This window comes from Seriola lalandi, unplaced genomic scaffold, assembly GCF_002814215.2.
Source record: "Seriola lalandi dorsalis isolate HSWRI2012SDOR001 ecotype SW California unplaced genomic scaffold, Sedor1 jcf7180002054857, whole genome shotgun sequence".
NCBI lineage: Eukaryota > Metazoa > Chordata > Actinopteri > Carangiformes > Carangidae > Seriola > Seriola lalandi.
In genome coordinates this window covers 214514-238269 of record NW_019525410.1, presented here as the reverse complement: position 1 = coordinate 238269, position 23756 = coordinate 214514, and the positions used below count along the sequence as shown (strand labels likewise).

The 23756-nt window shown below is 40.5% G+C and overlaps 3 protein-coding genes across 7 annotated transcripts; 1 reads left to right on the top strand and 2 right to left on the bottom strand.

The window, feature by feature from the left end:
• The first annotated feature begins 1558 nt into the window (after positions 1 to 1558).
• Positions 1559 to 9196, top strand: mier1b (mesoderm induction early response 1b, transcriptional regulator). 3 transcript variants are annotated; one of them, XM_023427286.2, is made up of 13 exons: positions 1559 to 1611; positions 2415 to 2439; positions 2979 to 3127; positions 3249 to 3434; positions 3567 to 3696; positions 3825 to 3892; positions 4107 to 4179; positions 4316 to 4467; positions 4747 to 4828; positions 4944 to 5038; positions 5478 to 5524; positions 6569 to 6696; positions 7299 to 9196. In XM_023427286.2, the coding sequence occupies exons 1-13, from the start codon at positions 1603 to 1605 to the stop codon at positions 7613 to 7615; spliced, it is 1461 nt and encodes a 486-aa protein (XP_023283054.1). In that variant the 5' UTR covers positions 1559 to 1602; the 3' UTR covers positions 7616 to 9196. The 3 variants fall into 3 exon arrangements, with proteins under 3 accessions (XP_023283054.1, XP_023283053.1, XP_023283052.1); XM_023427285.2 differs by having other exon boundaries at positions 5397 to 5524; XM_023427284.2 differs by lacking the exon at positions 1559 to 1611 and having other exon boundaries at positions 2376 to 2439; positions 5397 to 5524.
• A 111-nt stretch (positions 9197 to 9307) lies between these two features.
• Positions 9308 to 14155, bottom strand: LOC111670541 (solute carrier family 35 member D2-like protein). Of its 2 annotated transcripts, XM_023427287.2 has the most exons (13): positions 13922 to 14154; positions 13021 to 13054; positions 12841 to 12927; positions 12661 to 12728; positions 12505 to 12576; positions 10763 to 10831; positions 10557 to 10659; positions 10383 to 10475; positions 10210 to 10277; positions 10031 to 10109; positions 9871 to 9953; positions 9729 to 9781; positions 9308 to 9600 (listed from the first exon to the last, which is right to left on the bottom strand). In XM_023427287.2, exons 1-13 carry the CDS (start codon positions 14152 to 14154, stop codon positions 9590 to 9592), a joined length of 1053 nt encoding a protein of 350 aa, XP_023283055.2. In that variant the 3' UTR covers positions 9308 to 9589. The 2 variants fall into 2 exon arrangements, with proteins under 2 accessions (XP_023283055.2, XP_087035704.1); XM_087179578.1 differs by lacking the exon at positions 9308 to 9600 and having other exon boundaries at positions 9625 to 9781; positions 13922 to 14155.
• An 880-nt stretch (positions 14156 to 15035) lies between these two features.
• Positions 15036 to 22089, bottom strand: serbp1b (SERPINE1 mRNA binding protein 1b). Of its 2 annotated transcripts, none has more exons than XM_023427282.2 (9): positions 21719 to 22089; positions 20802 to 20982; positions 20361 to 20501; positions 19867 to 19938; positions 19274 to 19348; positions 18772 to 18949; positions 18206 to 18271; positions 17750 to 17944; positions 15036 to 16819 (listed from the first exon to the last, which is right to left on the bottom strand). In XM_023427282.2, exons 1-9 carry the CDS (start codon positions 21972 to 21974, stop codon positions 16760 to 16762), a joined length of 1224 nt encoding a protein of 407 aa, XP_023283050.1. In that variant the 5' UTR covers positions 21975 to 22089; the 3' UTR covers positions 15036 to 16759. The 2 variants fall into 2 exon arrangements, with proteins under 2 accessions (XP_023283050.1, XP_023283051.1); XM_023427283.2 differs by having other exon boundaries at positions 17750 to 17941.
• Between the last annotated feature and the right edge of the window lie 1667 nt (positions 22090 to 23756).

The following is a 23756-nucleotide window of genomic DNA, read 5'->3' as shown; positions in this document are numbered from 1 at the left end:
TATGTCAAGTCTCCGGTGATGTCACACACTGTCCCATGGTAAATTCTGAGGAATTGGCGTGTATTATCTCGGGTGACAATCATGGGCTTTTAACAACGGATGTCACTCTGGCCGTTTGGGATATGTGTGGGAATCTAGGCCATTGTGAGGATCATTGATTGACCGCATTTTCGTAAATGTTAAAGAGAAAGAATTGCACTTTTATGTCTGAACTGCAGGGTTTTTATTGCCATGGATTTAGTAAAGTGTCTCCTAATGGATCGCTTGAGATATGCCTCCTACAACAAACTGAGGTGATGGCTCTCTACATAGCAACATAGTGGAGTGTGTGACTACTATCACAATCATAGATCAGTGATTCCGAGAAGAGACAGTTGCATTTACCTGTGCACTTGTCAAACTGAACGGTCATGTAATAACGTTGACCTCAAAATAACCATCATGGGCCCATGTCAAGATATAAAAGGTTGGGCTGGTGACCAAAATCAAAAACATAGTTTGTATTACGGTTATATCTTTCTTCAATTAATGTAACATTTTGAATGTCACTCCGGTCATTTGCTCTGTATCACTTAAAATACTTAATACATTCTGAATGAGAGTGTCCTCCATGGCGTCCGGTGGCCAGAGACCCCAGTAACTTACCTTACTTGTTTGACATTGTACAATCCTTACAATCTAGTGCTTTACGTGCACATTTTACTTTTAATTCACCTTTGTACTCAAGGTTCTCTATCCATCGAGGGTTTAACTTTACGTAAGTCAGAGCTGAGGCACTCATCATCTGAGGCACTGTGACAACTGTGGCAGAAACCGCCTGGCAACCGGGAATACTCTGATCAACAAACATGTAGGTAGTGCTAGAATTAGTTCCAAATATAATGATTATTTGAGTGGAGTTACTATAATGAAGGGGGATATTACTGTTTCAGCCTTTTACTCTAAAAACATCATCAGGTAAAGGTGTTACAAAACAATAAAAACAACAGGTGTGCCTGCTGATTGCTCAGATGCATCAATTAGGTTAATGATGTGACAAGGCTAAACTCTGTATACACACATATATTAAAGCACACTTGATTACCACAATCATTGTTAATGGTATTTGTAGTATGTGCTCTTCCTGCTATGGCAAGTACAAATGTTTGCTGGGATGACAGAAATTAGATGTTTGAATTTGTTACATGATTTTAAATGTTAATACAATGAGCGGGTTCCCTTAATATGGAAATAAAGCAGCATACAGTGTTGTCTGTTTAATCAGCATTACTGAAGTTACAGTATATACAACAGTACCTTTGAATACTACACTACAAGAGTGTAAAGTCTTGCAATATATATATGGAATATGTCTAAAATACACCGTATAGCAGCTTTTTTTTTTTTTTTTAATGCTCAGTACATTGTGTAAATCTGTATCTGCATCTAAAGGTTTGTAATTGTTTTTATGAACATAACCTTACATACGTAGCCTACTGATCATGATAATACACAGACCCTCTGCGCTTTGGAAGCATCATTTTTCTTGATACTGCAGGTGGGCGGGGCTCTACATCCGGGAACTGCCGCTGACCCCTGACGTGACCCTGCAGGATTGCAAACATGGCGGAGGTAAGACAGTGAAATAAATATTCGAAAAAAATAAATTTACACTGCTGGATAGTTTATTCAGTCGAATGTGTACATCGTTTGAGTGTTGTAGCTTTAATACACGAAATTAAGAATCGGCTGTTTGCATTGCTAGATAATAGCAATTTCTTGACACAAACATGTTTAGTAAACTTCGGATTTAGCTAACGTTAGCTGCGCTAGCCCAGACGGACGGGAGCTGCGGCGTTAGCGATGTTACTTCGCGGTTTTGTTTAACAATACTTAACTACCCATATTAACGTTTTCACTTGGACACATAGCGATAGTTTCACGGTTAGAGATATTTTATGTGTTGTTTTTTTGCCATTATTCGCAGGTGGTTAATACCAAGCGTAACTTGAATGCGTTAGCTAAATGTATAAAGGAGAATTAGCTTGCAACTTGTAATGTAAGTTAGCCAGTGGAGTAAATTAACCTAGTAACCACTCGCCTGTTGTGCAAAGCTAAGTGTGGTTGAATGCAGGCGGTAAACACCACTGTATCAGTGCTATTCACATAATTGAGCTGCTGCCTAAATTTTCCCGCAGGAAGTGGCGACAGTCTTCTTTGTTTCTTTTCTTGTTGAACTGCAGTCAGCTTATAGGGAACAAGGTCGGGCGCGCTTTTTCTGAATCCCCATTTATGCCCCAGCCCCTCCGCTAAAGTAACTCGAGTCATTCATGTTATGTACAGCAACGAACCGTTTCTAATTGTATATCTAATGAGATATTTGCCTCTGAAGCTGTTGTTTAACTTGATTAATGTTGTTCTTTTCCGTTTTCCAGCCCTCCCTCGGGAATTCGAGCCCAGGTACATAAAGTTGGAGTCTTTCTGTTGTTGTTTGTGTGCATGCCTGTTGTTGTACAGACTTGCATCTAATCCGTATTAAATTTAACACTTACAATCATGATTATTTTAGAAACACTAAATGCGTAAATGAATATGAATTTGTCTACAAATATGCAAGAAATTTTGATATAGTGTTTATACTATGGTATCAGTCTATTTACTATCTCTGGCTCTATTAAGCCATTGTGGGTAATGCTTTAAATCAGTGAGTGTGACTGCATCGTGGTGATGCTCGATTTAAATGATTTTTGCATCAGTTTGACAACATGCTTTGATTACTGGTAGCAAATTCCTTCGATTTGTCAAAACATATATTGCAATGTGTTTGAAAGAGATTTATCCAAACCGCCAACCCCTGCACCTGAATATATCTTTAATCTGATTATACAAAAAATACAGATTTTTATATGTTATATAAATACTTTTTGGATTTGTTCATAATTCCCCTAAATAAATATTCAAATTTAGAGTATCTCTAATTTTGGGGGTTACTTTTCCAGGAGGTTCAGCAGGTTCCGATGACCATGATTTCGACCCATCAGCAGACATGCTTGTCCATGACTTTGACGATGAGCGCACCCTGGAGGAAGAGGAAATGTTGGAGGCAGCTGACGAGACCAATGCCAACGAGATTGAAGATCTTGCACGGGTGAGTTTCAGGCTTTCAGCAAATATTTGGTTTTGTCAGCTCTATCTGGTTAAAAAAAAGTGCTTGCTTCCTCATTTTCTTTTAGAGTAAGGAAAGAATTGTCACTTTTCTTTTACAATAGGAGGGAGAAATGCCCATTCATGAGCTGCTGAGTCTGTATGGTTACGGGGGCGGATCAACAGCAGATGAAGATGAAGAGGAGGAAGAAGAAGCTGAAGAAGAAGATGATGACGAGGAAGAAGATGAGGAAGAGGACCTTGACAATGACGAAAGCAGCAGAAGCACTGGCGAGTTGAAAAGAAATGAGGTGTGTTGGTGTTTGTTGAGTTTCTTGACAGTGATATGGTGTACAGAAACGTAGTGTATTGTGTTGTGTGATGTTCATTGTTTTGTGTAATTTCAGCAGCATTTCTAACCTTTGTGACTTTTTTATTTTTAGGGTGAGGGTGTTAAGAACTCATCAGGACAGGGAGAAGAGGTCCAGGCAACCTCTGAGGGCCGCACACGCTCTGTCAGGTCCCTCGGAACAGCAGAACTTATTCGTCCCCAGAAATTAATGTATTTTGAAAGTATGTGCTATTTTATCTTCTTTCCTTTTGTTGCAGCCCCATTGTGTGTGTTGATGCATGTTTTAGAAAACACTGCGGATTTCCCTGTGAGATTTAGCTGGTTAAATGGATGTCACATTGTGTCTTAGGCAATAACGATGCAGAGGAGGAGTCGGATGAAGATGAGGACTATGTTCCATCTGAAGACTGGAAAAAGGTTTGCAAAAACTTATTTATCAGTGTTAAACACTTGTGCTGTCAGATTACAGCTGGATTTATGATACACTGCCAAAGACGTGTTAAAACAAAAAGCATGGTTGCTTTGAAATGCTGAACGTCTTGGTTTGCAACATAAGCAGTGTCCATTTTCATGTTTGTCCAATCATTTTGACTTTTAGAAATAGTCTAAACTGTGTATGTATTCCCAACAGGAGATTATGGTGGGTTCCATGTATCAGGCAGAAACACCTGCTGGCCTGTGTAAATATAAGGACAATGAAAAAGGTGAGCACGTCAACATCTACATATTAAAATCATAACACTTTGTGGGTTACACAAACAACACACAGGGTAAACTAAACTTAGTGTAGTGGATATACGGTTGATGTCTCATTGCCTGTTCTCTGAATTTGTCCTGTAGTTTATGAAAATGATGACCAGTTATTGTGGAACCCTGAGTGTCTTCCTGAAGGCAAAGTGGTGGAGTTTTTGACAGAGGCATCGAGACGAACAGGAGATGAGAAGGGAGTAGATGCAATCCCAGAGGGATCTCATATCAAAGACAATGAACAGGTGAGATCAGCACATCTGTAGCATATGTAGTGTGTATTCCAAGGTTACAGGTCATGACTGTTTTTAAAAATTTACACATTGAGTAGGGCTGCGAGCAAGAGACAGGCTAGTGAAGTATTAAAGTAAGAAAAGATGAACTAAAGCATTGTTGGTCAGTAAGAGAAGTTCAAAATAATGCCAGCTTTGTGCTTTAAATCAAATTAGTTTTGATGATTTATTATGTTCATATTCATCCATGTGGCTAATGTAAACATGTTTAACCATTTTTTTTCCTTGTAGGCGTTGTATGAACTGGTGAAATGTGACTTTGACACAGAGGAAGCTTTAAGAAGACTAAGGTTTAATGTAAAAGCAGCCAGAGGTAAAATGCCTTTCACAGTCTGATCTTAATTTTCACCACTGCTCTGCACTCAGTTTGTGAGTTCTCAACGATCACAATAAAGATGCAACATTAACGCTCATCTTCTTTGTAACAGAGGAACTGTCTGTCTGGACTGAAGAGGAATGTAGAAACTTTGAACAAGGATTAAAAGCTTATGGGAAAGACTTTCATTTAATACAGGCCAATAAGGTAAGAGAAGTGTTAAAAAGTCACAATAATCAGCCAATTCAGTCTCAATATTCAATATGTCATGACCACATTGATGATAATCATTTTGGTAATTATGACATGATTTTATTTAAAATTTATGTTGATGTGTTTGTTATGTGGCTGTTCAGATGCTCAAGGTTGGAATCTGCTGCATTTCAATCTTGTTGCATTTTGAGACAAATCAAATTTCTTAATTTTTATGTCTCTAAATCAAGTGACTTTTGTCAGAGTCCTAAACAGTAATTTGATTTGTCTCTTATTTGAAACTGTGCTTAATCTATCTCTTCAGACGATGGTAATAATGGTCATTTCGTGTCTGCTGAATTAAATCTTTCAGGTGAGAACTAGGTCTGTAGGAGAATGTGTGGCCTTTTATTACATGTGGAAGAAGTCTGAGCGTTATGATTTCTTTGCACAGCAAACCAGACTTGGGAAAAGGAAATACAACCTTCACCCTGGTGTCACGTGAGTTTATTTTTTATATATACGGTTGTGAAAGATATTGTTAAGATCGACATTGTAAATTATTAATGATTCATATGTTTATTTTGTGTTTAAAATAAGGCAACCATGGGTGGGTCCTTCTTGCAGACACGTGTTAAGATTTGTTCAAATTTGAAGATCCTGAACTAGAATGGCACTAAGTAGAGTGTATAACTCCGCCAAGGCCAAACATTTTCTTCCACCAGATCCGGATTATTATCTGGATCTGAACCACATTGTACAGACTCAAAGATTTCAACACCATTAATGTGTCTTTATTTTACTTTTTGCGCAATCCTGCTGACAAACAAACAAACAAACACACACACACACACACAGGAGAAAACAAACTCCTTGAAGGAGGTAATAAGGGAGAAATAATGGATTGATTTACACTCAGAGAACATGATCATACCAGGGAACGTTTACTTCAGTTTATTCCTGGGGTCTGTCCTATGTATCTGAGCTGATGCACCCCTGTGAAGGAATCTTAAGGAATCTTAAGTCTCGGATGTATTAGTAACGAATGTATGTTTCCCCTGAAATGTGGTGCTCTGTTGGCTTCTTTCATACTGCATGGTGATGGGAATAACTATTTTTAGCTTTATTTTAATATTAATCAGTTTCTGTTGAAATGCTCCAGTCAGCCAATAAAATGTCTTCTTGTCTCTCACTATAATTTATGGGTATAACATAACATAACATTAATGTACTGCCTGGTTTGAACTGTAAAGAAAGAACGTTGGGTTAGTCCAGTCAAAGGATCGAACAACAGTGAAGCCAGAATTAAATATTAGATCAAGCAAAACACAGTGGATTGAACCGGGTCTGTAAGGATGGATTTTCATAGAACAGCAGTTCACAGTTCCACAGCAAATTGTTAAGACTGACTACATGTCTTATAACGAGGCGTGTAAGAAACGGTACAGGTCAATGTGCAGTATTACACCTAAACTTAATCGCTGTATCACTATATCAAGAGTTGAGGTTATGTGTAACAGGCTGTGTACTGCTGTGTGTCATCAGAGACTACATGGACAGATTACTGGATGAGACGGAGAGTGCAACATCCAGCAGGGCGGCGTCGCCTCCTCCCACCACCTCCAGCAGCAGCGCCAGCCACTCTGAGAGGGAGGACAGCAGCAGTCAGAACGGTGAGCTGAGGAGTATAAAGTGCTGTTGAGTGTGTACACACACACACAGTTATTTAAGATGTTTTTACTTTTCAAATCTAAGCCAAGACCTAAACTAGAAATCTATCCTTATTATTTCATTGCGCACCGGATCAGTCATCAAAAACAGAACAAATTAAGAATATACAGAAATGCATTGTTATACATTTGGCAAATACTGATGAGTTGGAAGGCAAATACACAAACAAAAAGTTACTGACACTGAGTATGAATTTTTAATTTTGAGTGACCTTTTTAAAGGGTCAGCTCATCCAAAAACACGAACCAAAACCACTAATGGTATCTAACCATCGGTTTAGTTGTTTCTTAGCCTGGATTCTAAGAAATCTGTCTCTTGCCTGCCTCTACGTCATTACAGTAGAAATGATTGGACTTCCATTTGTGGAACTCAGAACATTGACAAATTATATATAATGAATTTTGCTGCAACATCTCTTTACATAAATTTGTTACTGTGAAAATACAATTTTTCAAAAGTTATAAGGGGATTTATCGAATGTTTTAATGGGATACTACTACAGCTAGTACTACAGACCACTCAATATGTCATCCTTGTTTGACAGGTATTGCAAGCCACAATTCAAACCACCCAGTGGATGTTGTCCAGTTGCCCCCAGCAAATCAAGTCAAACCTGAGTCAGCTCAGTCCAACGGTCCTTCCCATCCACCGGTGGAATCTCCTCCCATTTCAGAGACCAACTCCAACGGCTGCAGCCAACCCACTGCACCCAACCATGACAGAAATGGTTCTCTGGAGCCTCCGCTGGACCACAGAGACACAGCAACGGTGGTACACGACAGGCCGGCCAAGAGATGCAGGACGGAGGCAGAGCCTTTGGGCCAAAGTGAGCCAGAACCATCTAGAACACAGGAGAACTGAAGGATCCGGAGTTCGGTGGTGTTGACTAATAGACGCTGATTTGGGGTGAAAAAAATTGTCCCCACTTAAGGCTAAAGAGCCCCTCTTGGCCTGCAAGCACAGCATCTCCTGAGAGCAGAGACTCACTTATTAAAAAGGTCAAAGGTCACTGAAAATCACACCATGAAGAACACAGCCGACCAAACTGCAGCTGGTCCTCCGGGAGGGGCAGCGGCTGCTCTGTCCCCTCGTCCCTCCAACCCATCCATATAATGACTGCCTGCAAAGCTCATCCCAAAGTACCACAGCTCCATCATGTCCTACGAAGTATCCTCTACCCAATCGTCTTTATTCCCTTTTTGGAGACTTGACTAATTTTGCCAAGAAATTCCTTTTTCTATTTGTACTCAAAGAAAAATAAATCACCTGTGATATTTTTTTACACAAAGAGATATTTATATTTTTTAACAAAAAATATATAATGGGTAATTACTGTTCAAGCCATTTGAACATTTGATGAAACCGGGGACACGTTTTAAACGAGTATGTGCTGAAGTTGTCATAAAGAGGCAAAGTAGGCAAAAACAAGATGAGTAGGCTGGTGCTGTCGCTGGCTCACTTTAGTTGCACTTTGATTGTATGTTTCTCATCATTATTGAAAGGAGTGGTGACAAAACCCAGCAGAATTACATTTTCACTCCACTTCTGAACTGGCTTTGCCTCTAACACGGCTGTTTGTTTGATTATGATAAATAAACCAATGGGCTAGTCCCCCCGCAGGTTTGTTTGTGTAAAGCAGCTGACATCAGTGATGTCCTGTATTATAACTCATCATGTAGAAGATTGCTGTATTTTTGGATTTTCATAGTCAGTGCTTTGCTCAACGCTTTGTTTTTACTAGACAGAATGTCCATGATTTTTAATGTAAAGTTTGTATAGATTTCTTACCTTGAGCAGTTGGTACATTTTTATAACTGTCTGTTCATCTCTGTATTTTCTGGTCTTCCTCGTAGGCTTTGCTTTTTGTCAAGAAAACTTCTGCCTATGTTGCTCTGAGATGGATGTAATTTAAAAAAAAAAAAAAGTAGCCATTCCTCCTTCCTCTCTGTTTGGCAGCACTTCCCATTCCTGCGTGACCCTGCTCAGTCTGAAATGTTTGTTGCTAAGCCTCATCTTTTGTGCATAAAAAACTCCACATTATGGTTGATTGGCTGCTTGCCTTTGGTTTAAAAACCTCTTACTGCTTAGTTTCAACCAATATTTACTGTCTCCACAGTAAGTAGCTTGGGAGCAGTGACACAGACCAGGTTGACATGGGGATGTGACCTCGAGGACCTTAATTTGTTTTGGTACAGTAGCTATTCACCTTAATGCTTAAGTGTTTTACTTTGTACTCCCAACTTTGAACTTACATTCACACATAAAGATAAGTTTGTCTCAAATAATGTTGATCCATGTAGTCTTTTTCTTTCCCTTTTTTTGACAGTGATTTTTTTTATTTTTTTTCCCTGTAAATGACGACATGAATAAAAATGAAGTGTATTCCAAGACTGGCTATGAATGGAATAACATTGGCTATATTTAATAAATGTATTAATGATGTTCAGTTGTCTAATTGTGATTTTCCATATTGCAAACTTAAATATAAGAAAAGCAACACTTCACAATTTTATTTTCCCCACCTGTTTTAACAAAATACTCACATGCCATATGTGTATTATAAAAATGGTCCTGCCTTTGTTTTTAATCAGTGAAATACAGTTACAATAAAGTTAAGGCACTGTGTCATAATTATAGACATAGAAGCTGATTATCGTGTCTCAGCAAATAACTTTCCATGATTGCAGCAAAAACTTGAGTGCTGACAAAATGCAGAAAATACATAAGTGTTTGTAAAACATGGTTTAAAAATGGATATACCACATGCAGCTCACAGAATATAAAATGTGTTCTGGACGTACTTAGTTCTTCAGTGTCGGATCAGGACTCCGTGGTTTACGCTTTTTCTGTTAATTTTGATGGAAAACGTTTCAGAAAAGTAGCAGGGTCAACTTGTGCTGGAAACCTTGGCGACTGAACTTGATTGAACAATATTAGTGAGGATTATTATTGTCATAATTTTAACTGCTCTTACTTGTTTGCTCCTGTGTGAAGGTGATATAGGAGTACACCAGGCTCCCGGCGATGCTGTGGGAAACAAAGATGACAAAATCTGTTTCCGAGATAGAAAACATCAGCTTCTCGAGACAATCATTCCAACGGTGTGTCTGCCTCACCTGATGTTTAGACCTATGAAGTTGGTCCAGGTGAATATGTAATCTCCACCAAACACCATTCCAATGTAGGTCACAAGAATATTCTGCAGGGATCACGGAGAGAGTCACCACACACATCTGCACCTGTAAATCTTAACAGCCAATAGAGAGTGGCACCTACCTTAATGCAGCCTATAATGGAGGTGGTGAGTGCTGAGTTGTACTGTGTGCACAGCATGATGGAGTACATTAAAATAAATCTGTATGACAAAATGGAGATGAATTAGACAAGAGCAGCTGTGTGGGATCTATCTGTCAACAAATGATGGGAGTAGGAGTTAGGTAGTGGTAGTAGTTTACCCCATGACACAGGAGAGCACAAACTGCGCAACAAACAGCTGATCAGACCATCCATTGTAGTCCAACCCCTGTACTCACACACACACACACAGACAATGGAGATCCTCAGCACTATCTCAAGTCATCAGACACTAAATTATATTTAGCATTTTGTATTAGAAGACCCATCTTACCATTTGTAAGTCTCCTGAGTAGTAAGCGTATGCCATAGTAGGGAAAATCATTATCAAAGCATTGTAGTATAGAAGCCCATATTTGCCCAGCTCCTATAGGAACAGCAGCATATAATTAAAAGAGTTTATGTTAATCAAGAAGCATCACACCATGAGATTAGCAGCTCTGCTCACCTTGGAGTCAAGTTTCTGCTTCACGTACGCACCGCTGGCCGCTGTCAGGACATTGTTCAGCATTATGAATATGTATCCTTCAAGGTCAAAGGTTAAATCGGCGCTACAACACACAGAACACGCTTAAGAGTGAGACACATGCACGTACCTGATGCCTGGGAATTAGATAATATTGCATTTGGGTACAGTGCACGTGGCTGTCTTACCTGGCAGCAATAAAAGCACCAAAGATCATGGTGAACACTGTGATTTTAACTGGCGTAGAGAAAGTTTTCCTGTGAGGAAAAGAATTGGGTTGGAGTTATTTAAATTAATTATTTGCATGTAGGGTCTTAGGGCAAACCATCAGGGGCATGAGGGCTCTATAGGGGACATTTTGAGCCCTTTATGCATACTTTCCATAAGTCCGCAATTCTGCAGACTTTGCCTGAGGGAATTACCCAAAGTTCATAGCGTTTTGACGTTAAACACGGGGTTACCATGGTTATAAGGGGACGCGTACACATCGGTAAACAACGGCCATAAAGAAATAATAAAATAGAAGAGGACCAGTTAACAAACAAGCATGAAAGGAACAAACCCTAATGTCAGCATTACAAGAAAAAGAAAATACAATATATGACAGTATAAACACAGAGATCACCGTGAATCAGAGACAGAACTGTGGAGTTATTTGTCTTGCAGCCTCCGGCTCTCAATCACTCACCAGGTGATGTCAATTAAGTCTATGAGGGTTCCTGCTCGGGACAGCAGCTCGACCAGCAGCTCCGTCGCCTTCGTTTGGTTTTTACTTTAGTGTCGGAGAGGAGACCGTGGCCGACAGCACCCAGGGGACTATCAACCCGAGCACCGCCACCACTAAGGGGCCTGCTGCTACCAGGAGTCAGGCTAGGACTCACTTGGCGGCATTTGAGGAGCCAAACAACTTCAGTTTTCCTGCCAGACGTTTTTGGGGAAAGAAACTTCCGGCCGCGCATTTACACCAACCTGGTTTGCTAAGTGGCTTCATGACGTGGCGGAGAGTGATCAGGTTGTGTGTTTTGCTTGTTTGAACGCAGCGAGGAAAAAAACCTGATTGATGAAGACAGATTTAGGACTGACAACCCCTTCGTGAAGGGTGGCTTTTCAAACTGCCGTAAAGTAATTGAAAAATCCAAAGAGCACGAGAGATCTAAGTTGCACACCGACACAAAACAAAGGCATTTGACTTTAAGTGATGTGCCGATTAACTTCCTCTTGTCTGATGCTGCTGCTGCCAAACAGCAGGGAAGTGTACGACACGTTTGGGAACTACAGTTCAGATCCATCAGATTCCTGGGAAGCAACGGAATCACCTCCAGGGGTGACGTCACACCACACCGGTATGGGCCTGCACATCTCTGTGGCCTCATCCCAGAAAACATGGCTACAACACCATGACCCAGGAGAGACTGACTCCCCTTGATGCATGTCCACACTGACATTTGAACTCATTGGAGATCCAGACCCAAGGCCAAGGCCAAGGCCACCTTTGGATCATTGTAACTACTGGAGCACATTGTCTGCAGCTCAAGGTAAGATATTTGGTTTATTACAAGCTGCCGCCGAGCAGTTTAATAGTCCGTTGTTTTGTTTATAGACCTTGTTGTTGTTTTGGTCTGTGATGTAGCAGCATTGTTGTAGGCCTATGTTGTATTTGTATGGAGAGACACCGAATATTAATTTTTACAAAATAAACTCCAATATGTTTTTGCAAGTATTAGTATTAAATTAATACTACAAATAATAAGTTGCCATATTAATGGGAAAACAAGTGAAATAGCCCTTGGCTTTGGCAAAAACATGAGCAATCAGCGATGGTTCTGATGATCATCAATCACCAATATCATCGTCCATCTGCACAACCCTATTTGCGTGTGCAATAACATTTTGGTTAAATTGTGCAGAGGAAACATGAAGTTTTACTTACTTCAACAAGAGACCTTCAAACACCATGGTGAGAAAAATACTGAACCTCCTCAGAACTGTAAACATAGGTAAACTAGGAGATGAAAAACAACGTTATATTTTGTTTTTAAGTATATTTTGATGATAATAAGGGAAATAATGGACAACAAACCCTCACTTGAGTCGCTGTGTCCCAAATAGTCCTGATATTTGATTCCCAACATACAGTAGAGGCAATGGGAACATCTGGAAAATAAGCAAACGTGTGAAATGTTTAAAGCAGAGAAGAGTTTTGATCTTCAATATGAGAACAACTTCATAATCTCTTTGGTATCAGCCTAAACATGTCACTCCTCACCTTGCCAGGTATACTCAAATCCATATCTGGAAATGAGATGATGCCCAACATTTTCCCACTCCTCAGCACTACAATTGTAGCCAGCATCTGCAGAGTTGTTGAAGCAGGGAGACAAGGTATATCAGTGTTCGTTTAAGGTGGACGGGAAATACATGTTGGCTCTACTCAAGAGAAACTTACTTGACCGATTCCAACACATGCTGACGATGGAAATCTGTAAAACATGTAGACAATGGCATGAATGAAGAAAAATTACTTTATGCAAATACTTACCTGACATTTCATTACTGCATTTCATTAGGCATGACCATAACTACAAGCTGTGATTATTTTTGCACAAGTTGGGCCTTTTTAAAACTGATTCTGATAATTTTAGGTAGCACTGCATATATTGCACCAGAAAACAAGGCAGTAAATTTAATAATTTACTATCAAGGTACAACTTCTTGGACTTTACTTGAATACTTTCATAGATGCAACTTTAAAGATTACAGTTTTAAAAACATAACATACATGGTGAATCAAGCTACACTGAAGTACAGTGTATTGAGAGAGTTCGCTCCCCTTCGACCGCTTACATTAATGGTAGTTGCACATTGTTGCACCAGTAATAATAATATCACTTTATAATGTATACTGCTACATAACACTCATTATGTTATATCAATAATACTATAACACCAGTAGAAGCTGCTGGTCGTACCAGACCACAAAGCCTGTAACAGAGTATTGAACAGTGAAAAACTGTTTTATTTCTTGTTTTTTCAACATTTAATTTGTAAGATGAGGACTTTATTTCATCAAGCTAATTTTGGTAAAAAATTGATAGATACTTTTACTTTGAAAAAAGTCAGACTTTCAAAGTAGATGGGATGCAGTGGGGGACCTGTTGCTTTATCATTCCTAAAATACTGCCTACGGCTCTGCTCTCAACGCGGTCAAACTGTTTTAGTGTACATACACTCTGTTGTTGTCTTCTCCACACTTCCAATCCCCATCATTCAAACTAAAACATCCCTAAGACCTGGTGGTAAACAGTCCGAGGCGAAGCTTCCTGTAACTTGTACTTTGCACCTTTTACCTGTAGCTGGTGAGGACGCTTTTGTTGACAACAACGATGAGAAACGAGCTGACTCCGTAAAATCCCGCAACCAGCAGCTTCAGAAACACCGTTGGGCTGTCACCATTAGTGTCTCCTTTGTTTCTGGGAGATGCTCCCTCGGGTGACAAGTTTCTGCCGCCGCGCTCCTGACGTCTGTGCAGCTCTGCCATATCGGTGTCTTCAGACGGAAGCCTGCGAGTCCTCCTGCGCATGCGCACGACCGTCTAATCCAAGCGATAAATTCTGTTGGCGAAGAAGGAAACGGAAAGACGTGAAATATCTTGACCCAACTACGTTCAACATTGAGCAATATTTTTTTTATCTTTTTTAATTTAGAAAAATTATTTTAAACCAAGTGTAACCACGTAAACGGTGACTGACAATGCGTCCAAAGAACCCTTATCGTCTATTTTTAATTATAATTGACTTAAAAAACATTCAATGTAGTAATACGTTTGAGTTATTTTGCTATGTTTAGCTTTTCCAAAAGTTTAGTTTTCCCGCGGGACAACTTCATTCATTTCTGCCACACATCATCCGGTTAACGCTCGCCACATCTTTCAAAATAAAATCTCACTATAAAAATGACACCACATAATTTTAAGATTTATGAAACAGTCGAAAAAATTTGAAGTTACATTTACGATATGTATACACAATATACACGAATGACGCCATGAATTGTTAACACCTAGTTAAAACTAATGTAGTCTAATACATCAGCCCTGCAGTGAATCATACCTTCGTGAATATTATACTGTTGAGTTTTTAGTGAAACTGTTCAGGTGTTGTCTTAGGCTTTCTAACCAACTGATATAAACGGCGGTAGACTAAATATTAGACACACCGATCTGTATAAAATAAGTAATACCTGTAACTACAGCTTAATTGTCCGTTAAGCTGAGTCAACATCATAACCTTCAGGAAGGTACGATTTATTGCAGGGCTGCCTGATAAACTGGCAACTAAGTGTAGATCAAACCCTTCTGGACTGTTTACACCCCACTGAAGTCAATATAGGATTAAAGGGGAATACTGTAGCTGAAACACCACAGCCTTGGTATGTTTAAACCAATAAAGAGTCAAAAGCACATTTGTTTACACCTTTAAAATCACAGTATTGATTTTAAACAACCCAACAGCCATTGGCAGAATACATGTAACACCTCTAAAGCAATTTATTAGAACAGGGATGTTTGCAGAGAAAGTTTCACCGTCATGTGGCTCAAACAGTCCTACAAGAAAACTGCTCCAGCCGTCTGTATCAGTGCATCACCAGCAAGTCTTTGCAGAGCACAGCATGTAAAGCTTTTAATTCCCTCCCTAATGTCTTCAGTATAACCCCCCCACCCCATGTGAAATATACCCGCTTCATAAAAAACAAAACAAAACAAAAACAAAAAGCTCACTGGAAATGCTGACACAGGTGGCTAAAAGCACCATTACCTTACATTACATTCTGTAGCTCATGATTGTTCCACAATGACAGCTGACATTTCTTTCAGACAAATTATGCATTGGTGCTGCTGCACTGATAAAATAAAAATAAAAAACAGTAAATATGGTTCACAGAAGGGGAGGAAAAAATCTTCAGAGGACTGGTGCTGATAAAAACCAAGTGCTTTTAGATCTGAAAAACACTACAGATACTCTAAGAGCAAGATATGTCCATGGTCTAGCTATCACTCACCTAGATTTCAACAATCACTTCTCAAAAGACAGTATGAACTACTTCAGGTGAGAACTCGCAGACTACTGTTTGAGAATGGCAAGTTCTTAGCAGAGAAATACTTAAACTCTAAGTAACTAGCTGTCAAATTCACATTCAACCTCACACTTTTCTTCACACTCACACACACAAGCACACACACACCCACTCACACACACACACACACATATCCTTAACAAAAAAATACAATATTTGCTTAGTGGTCCTGAAGTTACAAGTAGTACAGTCCGTATGACCTAAAAGGACCAGCCTAAAGATATACATTGGGCCCTGGGACACCCTGAAAACACAGGTAGCACATCTGGATCAGGGGATACAAAGCATTACTAACCACTGGTCCACCAAAAAAGGCAAGCTATCAAAAAACAAACAAAACAAAAAAGGAAAGAGGCATTTACTTTCACTGCACAACAAGCAGAAAAATACCAAGCTTTAGTAGGAAGTCACTTTGCCTGGTTACCCATCCTGAACTTGTGCCTCGCAAAGGGATGGGTAGTCAGGATCAGAGTAATTACACTTTAAACGCATGTTAAGCCATACTTCAGATATCTAGTACAAGTTTCTTATGTAGTGAAGTGCTACCACATATGTGTGTTACTGGAAAAAAAAAAAACTCCAGTAGAAAGTCTTTTCTAATATGACCCCATAATACTGAGCTGAAGTCATGAGGGGAAAAAAAAAAAAGCACAAAAGCTTCAGGGGAAGAGAAACACACTTCAACCTAATCGCAGAAATGCATAAATTCAAGCAGCACAAAAAAATACCAATGAAATATGCATAATCTCTGAAAAAAAATAAAAGAAAAAAGTATGAAAACATCCCTGCTTTCATGTTCCTAAATACAAAACGTCAGTGTAACAAGAGGTCCTTTTTCCGTCTTTTTTTGTCTTTTGTTTTCCTTTAAAACAGGTAAAATTTTAGTCCTCTGGTGGTGTGAGTGGTATGGGATGACAGTCTTTTTTTGTCATTAAAATCTTTTTTTTTTTTCTCTGTTTTCTTATATACTTGAAGATGTGGTAAGCATGCAAGCCTCGTAGAGGAGGGGCCCGGAAGGGCTGATGGGTGGGCTGGTGGTGGAAAAGGAGCCTTTAGGCCAGAGCTGGGAAGGCCTCAGGATCATCCACGTTGGGGACTGACACTCCACTAGCCTAGAGGGGAGACACAGGAGAACCAGGACAAGGTTAGCTGCTATGATCAATATTTTTTGCATCAGTGATTGATCACATTACTGCTAGTATGTGAAATGTGTTGAGAATTATCAGTGGGAATGGTCATTTTTTTCGTTTCATTTTTACTGAAAAAAATAATAAAATGATGATTGTTGGAGCTTGTACCAAACAACTATGTTCCTTTTACATCTGGAGAATATGATTTATAGACCGGAGTACAACTGTAGCAACACAATGCTTCATTTATGGTATTGTTGTGACACATTTTACCTTTATCAAAAAAAGTGCAGCTTCTGCAATTTGGATATTGCATTTGGACATATTGCAAATTTTGATAATATTGTCAAGGTGCAGAAAATGTGGTCACAATCTTCCCTTCCTGAGTCACGGCATTGAATAATGGCCAGAGGTATTTTTGCAGAACATTATGAAGTTGACCTTTGACCGTTTGGATATAAAATGTCATCTCTTCATCATTTACTGAGCTTTCCTGAGATATCACATTGATGAGAATGGGACCGATGGATGGACAACCCAAAAACATAATGGCTATCTACGGCAGTCGCTGGCTCGGGAGCTAAAACAAACATGTATGAATCCACGTCCGCATTTGATGACAACATTTTGTACTTGACAGTTTTATACTATAAATATAAATGTTATAAACTCTAATTCCCACAACTAAGCACTATTATTATACAAATGCACCTCATCACTGTCATGAGGTTAGTCTGTAAGTTTTCCATTATGGACCATGTGTTCACTGCTCTGTTATTTCAGGGCCTCAGTATTCCACAGCGGGTTTTCCAAGTCAGTGGTTTTACAGCCTATTCAGGGTGAGTGAGCTAAATCTTTTGTGAGGGACACTAAACCTTTGTTGTTGGCAGCAACAACGGCTTGTATTGTTACCTTTTCGGACCGTCCTCCCCCACGTGCCGTCCTGCTGCCGCCTCCCCCGCCGCGGCCTCCCCTGCCTCCACGCGCTCCCCCGCGCCCACGGCCGGGGCGGCCCAGGTCTCCAAAGTTGATCTCCAGCTGAGATGTGATGTCGTTGGCTGGTTTGCGGAAATGGTGGTCACTGGACTCGTCAGCGGTGCCCGGCTGCTTAGAACACATGACGACAAGTATGTTAAAAGATGAACTGCACTCTGTAGTTAGACGTTCACTTTTAGATATGAATGAAGCGAGTGAACGTGTGTGTTCTCTTTGAATGTGCTGCTTAGTACAACGTCTTGAAATTCTTAATTTCTTCCAAAATAGTCTGAAGATAAATGAAGCATTTTCTAAAGGGTGATTTATACACGTTTACTCTGAATGTTTTCATGGACTGTGTGGATGAAAGACCAGTGTCAGAGCTGCAGGTACCTTGGTGTACAGAGTATGTGGTTCTGCTTCCGTCTCTGAAGCGTCAATCAAAGCACCAACAGGCCTCTGAAAATGAAACGCAAGAAATTATCTGAACAGATGTAGCGTCATATCAGCTCATGAGAAGGACAAGGTGACCTCCACAACAACCTGAGCACATGTCCCTGAAGTGCACCCAGAAATTTCATTTTGCATTTACATCAATTAGAAGGAAAAGTAAGACAGCAAAGTCTCTGTGCTGCCAACTTTTAACAGCTTTCTTTTTAGCTCAACAAGGCAACAGCACCATGTCTAAAACCTAACTGTGTCCGGCAAACAGCGAGTAGTACAACAATCCAGTCATGCTCTCCTGAACAGTCAGCTTTCTGACAAGCACAAGTACCACACCAAAAACTTAAATTATCAGTGCACAAGTTTCTAACGTCTTTTAATCAAGGCTACAAACTTGAAATGATCACAAAACATCTTATATACAATCTTGTAAACTTAAGACGTTTCAGGTCACAATGAAGAAAGCACTGGATAAAAAGGTTTCTGTTATCTATAATATAAAGCACCACACTCACATCTTCACTCTTGGACTTGTGCAGCACGTATCCTTTCTTCCACTGGCTGTCGGCTCCCTCATTGGGCTTACGGATGTTGAACTCCACCTTGGTGCGCTCCTTGTCCTGCATGGCCTTCCACTCGTCCAGGGTCATTTCTTTGGGGCCTTCGTTTTTCACCTCTTCGACCTCATTCTCCCTGGAAAGCCAGCAAACAACAATGCGGTGAACTTAAACCTCAAACCGCCGATCCTCTTAGCTCTATACATGCTCTCTAATCCTGAGGCCAAAAGGTCAGTCACAGTGTTGATCCCAATTGCACTACAGCTTTGTGAGGAAAATGAACACATAGAAACAGTGTTTGTGACACTGAGCAGAAAACATCACAATGTGCTGGTAACGCTCTGCAGCTTCAAACTACTTTTTTTTCTGAAATTCTTAAAACAGATTAAATTCCCTTTCTTTTCCTGAACATCCAAATATCACCTGACACCTAATCACCTGACAGGAAATGGATACTCACTTGTTCTCAGAGCCGGCAGGTGCATTTTCCTCTCCCTCTGGGGTCGTCTCAGGAGCAGCGGTCTGTTCAGCCTCACTGGGAACAAAGACGCACAAGCACCTCGTCAATACGGTGGTTTTTTTTTTTTTTTTTTTTTTAAAACACCATTTTGCATGTGAGCAGTCCAGTTGAAGTAATTTAATATGGAAAGAGGCTTTAGCGGCACCACTTTCCAGAAAGACTGTCACATTTCCAGATAAACATACAGTGCTTTGAGCTGAAACATGATCTCTAACTACAGGCACTACTTCTCCAATAAATGCAGAAATACATTACAGGGTGTTGCATGCATTTTATGCAATGTTATTACACAGTTAAAATAATGAAAACCTATAACAGATTCGTAAACCTTTCAGAATTATTAAAATTAGGGTTGCATTTTGCATTTTTATTATGTTGGGCGTACCGTACCCTTAAACACAGTATGAACCAAACTGGCTTTATTTTGACCACACACAATAAGCAAAGTCTGGGCAAATTTCAGATGTGCATCACTATTCTGCAGACAGTAATGCTCAGATAAACAGGCCATGTGTCTGCTCGTGGAAACTCACCTCACTTCATCCTTCACATTGCCCCAGTTGTGTGAGCCACTGCCACTGCGTTTCTCCTCAGTTTTCTGATTGCTGGAGCAAAAAAACAGAAAGAAAAACACACACACACACACTGATGTATGGAGTCTAAAAATACTTATAGCCCACTATGGGAGAAACTCTAAAACCAACAACAATCCTCTAGTCTGAGGTGAAAAGTAGATTAGTGTACATAACTTAGAAAAAGACTAAAACTGATCTTAATCTGAGTCTTCGTTCTTGAGATGCCATTTGGGTCAGGCAGTTAGTCATTGTAACTGCCAATAGACCTTTTAGATCAGTGAGACTTCAGTTTCAAATGAACACAAAAGTTGCTAACATTGCACCTGGTTTTGGAAACCTTGAGCAGTTCAAAAGCTCTAGAAAATATCTCTTGACAACAAGAGCTTGGTAAGTAGTCATTTCTATTTATGGACTCGCTGGTCTGCTAAGGTCTCGGCTCAGGTCTGACTCACGATTTGTCATTGCCGCTGTGTCTGTCGAAGTCTCGTTTCCCACGGGAGTCGAAGCCGTCTCCTCGGCCCATGCCCCGTCCTCTTCCACCACGCCCACCCCGGCCGCCACCACGCCCTCTCGGGGGCCTGTCTCCAGAAGGCCTGATGGACACAAAGAGACACTTAATAAATTGGTGTGTGATCATAAGGAGCGGACACACACACATTTATGTGCTTTTAATGCCAGAGGTGTTAAAAAAATGCCAAAGAGAGCAAAAACCAGCAGTTTACAGCTGGCTGTGATGTGATGTGATGTTGTGGTTAAGTGAGCTAAGATTACATCAATAGCTACAAACTTAATCTCTGCATACAACCCCACACTGATCCTATGATCACACCAAGCAGCCTCGGGCTTATCAGTATGTTTAAATATGCTCTTTGTCATTCATCACAGCTACCCACTTGTCTACAGAGAACTCTCCACCCCCCTCAGGCTTGTCCTCGGCGGGCTTCTCGAAGCGGCGCTCTCGAGGAGGTCTCCGGTCTGGCCTCTTGTCTCCAGGTCGCCCTTCACCCTGCCCACCCTGGTGCTGGGAACCAGGCTGGCCCTGCTGGTCTGGTCTTCGGCCAACCCGCCTGATACCTGCAAATCACAGGAGCATAAGTCAGAACTAGTACCAACTGTGCTTGTTGAAATGTTAACACTCAAACCGACCCTTACACCATTCCTGTGCAGGGACGTGCAAACTGGCATGTCTGTCACCTCTCCTGTCACCAGCATTGAAAACAGCACTTAACTGCAACTATTAATGCACTGCCTCACGGTGGGCCTCTTTTCACAAATTAATTTATACTGGTGATGAATTTACTTTAAGACCAGAGAGCTAAAAAAAAAAAACCATGAAAGCCTTCACTGTGAGAAAGCAGCATCAATCCAAACAAAGAGCGGTCTGTCTAGTTTGGCGGTGCGCAGGTGAATAACCTGCGCATTTGCTTTAGAAAGCCAACAGAGCTGCCGTAGCCAGCGCTTGGAGCATCATCCAGACAGTCACCCAACACTACACCTTCCCGTCGGATGCTGGTGGAAACCATTTCTGCGACACACACACTCTCACCAGTTTGCACACTGGTGAATTACACCTGAGCATTACAGCTTCCCCCCTGTGTTAGAAACATCTGTTCATGTGTCGCTCGCCTCAGCTTGAGAGGAATTGCCAGTCTGTCCTCTAATAGCAACAGGACAGGGTCCATGTTGACCTCACGCTGTGTTTCGCTCCGACCAGCAGCAGCTAACAGGAGCTGCACATGACAGTTGATGCGAAGTAACGGAAAATAAACATGCACTGCATATAAGAGAGGGAGCAGGTGGAAAACGTTACCCTCTTTCTTCAGGGGGACTGGAGCCTGGGACTCTTCCTTCTTGTCCAGCAGCGGGTTCTTCCTGTCCTTCTGTGACTCCTTCTTCGGCTGCTTGGCGGCTTGAGCCGCGGTCTTGGTGGAACCAGCGGCGGCCCCCTCCTTCTTCTTGTTTTCAGCAGCTTTCAGGATCTCAAACGGGTCGGACTCATCATCTAATAACTGGTCGAACCGGTTGGTTACGACGCAGCCGAAGCCTTCTTGCAGGTGTCCGGGCATGATGGCGCCCCTTCAGCGGGATTCACCTCCGATTCTACGAGGCTTGATGCGAACAATTCGCTGGATGCTGCCACAAGATGGCTGGGAGAGCTGCCCCTTCTCTTCCGGTGCGAGCACCATCCGGGACATCGTGCAGCGCGCACCAATCTGAACACACGGTGGCTGCAATGTTTTTATTTACATTATGTAACGACGTGCTTTCATGTCCTCCTGCAATAATCCGGGGTTTAACATCTGAGAGGACGTTACTTGCACAGGAGCTTCTCAATTGTCCCACAATAGGATGGCGAGTGGTGCGGCTGCAGAAAAACCAGCTTCTGCTTTGTAAAAAAAACTACACGATACTGGAGGAAAAAAATAGACTGAAAGAAATGTGCACCTATGTGATCAAACAAATACCCACTATTCGCTTACAGGAGCGCACAGACACATTTCTCAAAGGAAACACCAATATCTGGATGTGTTGGCAGTAGACTACCTGTAAGCTCTGCTGTTATTGCTTTGAAAATTCATTGTCTTGTTTGCACGGTTGCAACATTATGCTGATACAGAAGACACGCATATCATGAGATTAAGTGGGATTTGTCAGTTTATAAAAAGCAGCAAAGTCATGTGTTTTTGATTTATGTGCATGTTTAAAAACAAGGCTTATCTAAAGTCACACTTGGATGTTTGCCAAGTATTAATATCTGTCTACATGTTTAGGCATTTTCTCTGAAACGGCTTTCCAAATGGGATTTTTTTTTTGTATTTTTGCACTGCAAAGATGACCCCCATCAACAAAGATAATATTGTTGAATAAAGTAGCAACAATATAAAGCCTATTCAGTTCTGCTGAGGATCTGGTCAAAGGGGCTGATGCAGGAAACTTTTTAAATCACTTTTCTAAACATTGTGAGAGAGGGCATTTTTTCAACATTTTTGTCAGTAATAATCAGTAATCAGTCAGTAATCAATTATATATAGATCTTGATGCAAATCAGACATAATAATGGTGTTGGCAATTGGTCTAGATCAATCTGGATCTGGTGGATCCACATTACACAGGGTTGTACTTATTATTTTTAGGAATGTTCACATCAGTATTAACATGCAACTAATAAAACTACACGATAGCAGTAGCGGTTACACATACCAGTGACACAATTCATACAGATGTAGAGCTGTATGAATTGTAATGCTGATGTCATCATTTCACACAGCAGGTAATAAAACCATACAACTGTTTTGCTTATGAATTAAAGTCAATAAATACATGAAGCTACTTGAAAACAAAAGATGTGTAGGACTGTTTGAGGTGAGTGCTCTACTCTGCCATTAGTTACTGATGTATTACTGTGTAAGCAGCATCTTGATGTTGTGACTGGTAGAGATTGAGCTACTTTTTGTACTATTTAGTATTTGAATACAACAATCATATCATAACAATCAACATCATAGCTGGTCTTACATTTTGCATGTAAAACAATCTTCGAATTAACTATATCTGACACATACTGTTGTGAAAAGTGCAGTATTTCTGTCTGAAATGGAGAGAGGAAGTAGCAAAGTACAATGTACTTAGTTGTTTTCCACCTCTGCTGATCGGTCAGTTAGTTATATGTATGTATATATATATATATATATGGATGTATATACACACACTTACTTCCCTTTTCTTGATTTCTGTAATCAATCAAGTGGAGATGAAGCGATGCTCAGTTGTTTCTGATTTTTTTTCTTTCTGATGAGAAAATGCATGAGTCCACCTTAAACTGTGATGGCAAAAAGGCAAATGACTTG